The sequence below is a fragment of the Zea mays genome, chromosome 2, assembly GCF_902167145.1.
Source record: "Zea mays cultivar B73 chromosome 2, Zm-B73-REFERENCE-NAM-5.0, whole genome shotgun sequence".
Lineage (NCBI taxonomy): Eukaryota > Viridiplantae > Streptophyta > Magnoliopsida > Poales > Poaceae > Zea > Zea mays.
In genome coordinates this window covers 105,856,082-105,860,301 of record NC_050097.1, presented here as the reverse complement: position 1 = coordinate 105,860,301, position 4,220 = coordinate 105,856,082, and the positions used below count along the sequence as shown (strand labels likewise).

The 4,220-nt window shown below is 41.3% G+C and overlaps 1 protein-coding gene across 1 annotated transcript; it reads right to left on the bottom strand.

The window, feature by feature from the left end:
• Nucleotides 1-618: 618 nt before the first annotated feature.
• LOC103646784 (Natterin-4) lies at nt 619-2,921 on the bottom strand. Its single transcript, XM_008671445.3, has 2 exons — nt 2,698-2,921; nt 619-1,866 (listed from the first exon to the last, which is right to left on the bottom strand). The coding sequence occupies exons 1-2, from the start codon at nt 2,792-2,794 to the stop codon at nt 845-847; spliced, it is 1,119 nt and encodes a 372-aa protein (XP_008669667.1). The 5' UTR covers nt 2,795-2,921; the 3' UTR covers nt 619-844.
• Between the last annotated feature and the right edge of the window lie 1,299 nt (nt 2,922-4,220).

The following is a 4,220-nucleotide window of genomic DNA, read 5'->3' as shown; positions in this document are numbered from 1 at the left end:
CACTTCACCCAAGCTGCTCTCGTGAGAGCGAACCAATAAACCCGAGGGAGTCGATGGGTGCAGGAGTCGGACGTGCGTCCGTTCGGTAGCCTCGAGAATAAACTTGTTTATTTTCAGTGGCATGGGGCGTGGCCGTCCAATACTATTTTATTTTCTGTGTCTTTGAACGGTGGCAACCGAAAATTACTTTATTTTCGACAGCTAGAGGTAACCGTCAAAAATAAGTACTTATGGGTCTGGCCATCGAAATTAGCTCTAACTGTCGAAAATGGTTCATGTTGATGTTATGAAATTGTAAGAGATGTTATTTTAATAAGACATTTAGAAATAGTATGGAAACTCAAATCCCTTTGCAATTAGAGGTGATTGAGCGTGAAATTAGTTTATTTCAGTTTCAATACCCTTCAATTCCGAGTGAAATTTGAGTTTACAAGCTAGTCGAAAGCTATTTATGAGAATTTTTCACTCACTCCCGTTGCTTTGAAACTAGCCTGTAGTGAGAGAGATCCCGCCCGACTCGCTTTTGGTCAAAAAGATTACAAAATTTGATCAAGGGAGAAGTCCAAGTCTAGTATATTATTAGTTTGAAATTGACGCATGAAGTGTACTTTATTATAATTGATAACAAGTGGTGGAGACATACTCTCTTTATTTATTCGCAATAAATTACAAGTAAAGCATTACACATGAAGAGTGCATGCACACGTAGTAGTAGTATAAAATTAAAACGTATTTTCGACACACATATGAACTGCTTATTAAAGCATTATTACATTAATATGGCTTATTTATAAATCACACCGCTCGAAGTTTATATCGAGAGACTATATGGACGATATATCGCTCAGTCGTCATCCTTGGAGAGCTTCCTTTCCGTGACCTCGGACTTGAAACCGAAGCTATTAACACCACGGAAGATGCCGTCATCAAACTTGAAAACCTTCCTCTCTCCGGTAGTCAAAACGTCCTCCTGAGTATAAGAGAAGGGGACTTGGCAGATGCCCTGTGTAGCGAGCACGCTGACCGTGACGACGGAGTATGCAGGCACAACGACCTCGTAGGCGTTGGAGTACTCTTCTTTCTCGATGATGGACTCGCCCCAGCTGTAGGTGGAGTTGAACTCGCTCTGGACCTCAATGGTTGCGGGTAAGACCACAGGAACCCCAGCTTCAATGGTGGTGGTGACCCCCAGCTTCATGGACTTGCTGGAATCCCATAGCTTGCCCTTGATGACGCTGTACTTGAGGGTGATGGTGGTCTTGCTATCCGTGCTGGTGCCGTTCACCGCCTCTCGAGTGATGAGGGTCTTAGCCTTCTTGTCGAAAATCTTGGCGCCCTTGAGGTGGTACTCGATGTTGGAGATCTTCCGGGAGAGGACGGCTTCTTCAATCTTGAGGTACGCCTCCTTCCTGATGGTCGGAATCATGGCGTTCAGGCAGTCCTCCTTGCCCTCGTAGGTCAGCCGGTGGCAGAAGTAGTTGTTGCCGAGGTTCCGAAGCGCGTACACGCCATCCTCGCCGATCTTGATGAGCTCGAACAAGGTGTCGGAGTTGTTGGTGCTGGTGTCGTCGGTGTCGGCCCAGATCCAGTTAGGGCTTCGCCGCCAGAACTTGCCGAGATGGTTGGACTTGAAGCGCACCACCCGTTTGCCGTTCACCTTGTGGTTGTAGGTGATGAACCTCACACTTGGGTCGCCAATGTCTCCCGATGCAAATTGTAGGTAGGGATGGCCTTCAACCTTCCGAGCACTAAGGTACAGACCGTTATCTCCCTTGAAACACACGTACTTGGGCAAGTCCAGTTGGTCCTCATCCTTGACTCCTTGGTCAATTGCTTCTACGATACTGCCTAAAGTGTCCTCTACGCCTGGTATGTATATAACATGTCATATATAGATTGGTATATCAAATAAATTAATGATGCTGGCATTGATCATAAATACTCCCTCCGATCCGTCACAAATTAAAATTTGTTTTTACCATTTTAATAGATTCATACAATAATTAAATGTATATGTTCTATATATATATATATATATATATATATATATATATATATATATATATATATATATATATATATATATATATATATATATATATATATGTCTAGATTCACTGTCATCCATATGAATATAAACATAAAAATCTAGAGCTAAAATGATTACTATTTTAAAACGGAGGAAGTATATATATCATACCTGTCAAAGTCAATATTGTTTTCACAATAATGCTAGCATTCATACAATAATTAATGAATGTATTTAAAGTCTAAAGCAAATTATACTTTGGGAAGGGGAGAGTATGTCTCTAAAATATAAAACAAAATAGATAGAGCGGGGAAGAAAGAGAGAACATATGGCCCAATTCGTACTTTCAACGTGGAAAACATAGACTATAGCGTGTAAAGAGAAGGTAGTGGTTAGAGAGGAACTGAGCTTTCACTATAAAAAAACTAGAATCATTCCACATCCGTCCAACAAATTAAAGAAGCAATTAATTTTAGTAGCATTCGGATGTTATGAACACATTAATTCAGAACCGCAATTTTATGCATTATTATTTTATCCAAATGTAGTGTCATGCGTCTATATATACTTGTCTGTGTAATTATTTTACTGATCCGTTTCGTATATTAGCAAAAGAAGGCGTACGTCGATGAGAAATGGCTATTAATTATAGGAACGAAACGACTCACCTTCTACAACCTGCGACGCTACGCCAGTGACACCACTGATTCCATCAGCGACTAAGTTGCCCGCGCCTGCGATTGCAGAAGAGATCAAGTGGGCCATGATAAATTCAGTTTTTATGCCGATGCAATATGTATATCAAGTGAGCTAGCGATGTATTGCTAGCTCTATGCTCTTCGCCTCTACACCCCACTCGTGCTCAATTTATACTACGGGAGTGGGGCGCTATCTGGCTAGGCTAGGCTAGCTAGCGCCTTGTCCATTGGTTGATGTGTGTGGCCAGAAATTCGCACGATCCAATGCAACCTCGTGGTCGGTCTAAGGCCTTGTTCGTTTACATCGGATTGTACCCGGAATCATTCCGGCTAATCAAAGTTTATATAAATTAGAGAAGTAATCCGGCTCGGAATCGTTCCGACCCACCAATCTGACACAAACGAACAAGTCCTAATTCATGTTCTAATGTTCTGCTTAGTTGCTTCAATTTTCTGTATCCACTTGTACGTTTAATCGAAACTCTACTGGTATACATTTTATAAACAAGACGACAAGACGTTTTTATAGCCTAGATATATAATAATTCAGCTATTAGTTACTCTTTGCAAATTAACTAATATATAGTTTTAGTTATTTATTAGTTAGTTAATTTTACTATTATTTTTAATTAGCTAACTATTAGCTCTACTGAATCCATCCATGTATTTAAATTAAATTATTTACTTGAGCTAAAAACCTATATAAATGAAGTGATTATTGTTGGATAAGATTACGTGACTATATCGCTATCTCCTGTGCCTATATAAATAGACTTCCTTGTACCTTGTATACTACACCACATAATAAATCTGTTTTTCTGGTTTTTTTTCTTCTCCGTATAGAAGAGTTTTTTTCACGTTAAACTATATGTCTCTTTTTTCCACCTATGATTCTAACAATTGGTATCTAAAGCCAGTGACACATGGTTTTCTACTCAGCCGCCGGTACTTCATCGTCTATTCGTCTGGCAGCCGTCGCCACCGGTTCTTCGTTGATCATACGGACGCTGCCAGTGCGCGTTTCGTTCGGAAGCCGCCGCCGATTTATCATCGCCTCGCAGTGTCACGAACCCAACACTCTTCCCTTGGATACTTGCTCGAGAATGGAATTCAGACACAGGAAGATGGAGAGCGAGAGGAAGACAGAGAACACGGCTGAGTCCGTGAGGCAACGAAGAAGATACAGGTAAACGAGTTCTGTTCTTTTTTCTTGTTTTTAAACCCTCCACCACCCCGGCTTATATACTGCCGGCCAATTCTTAGTTCTTACATGGGCTGACGGCCCAACCACGAATATTCAAATACTCTACTGAAGATGATAGACTAACCATGGTCCTGACATTCCCCCTCTCTTACATGCAGCATGCCCTCATGCTGTTGTTGCTGGAAACCTACACTTGATATCATCAACATGCTCCCAGGTAGCCAAATGATTCGGCAGTCCCACCCATTTAACCAAGACCTGCTGAACCAAAGCACGACCTCTACGAATG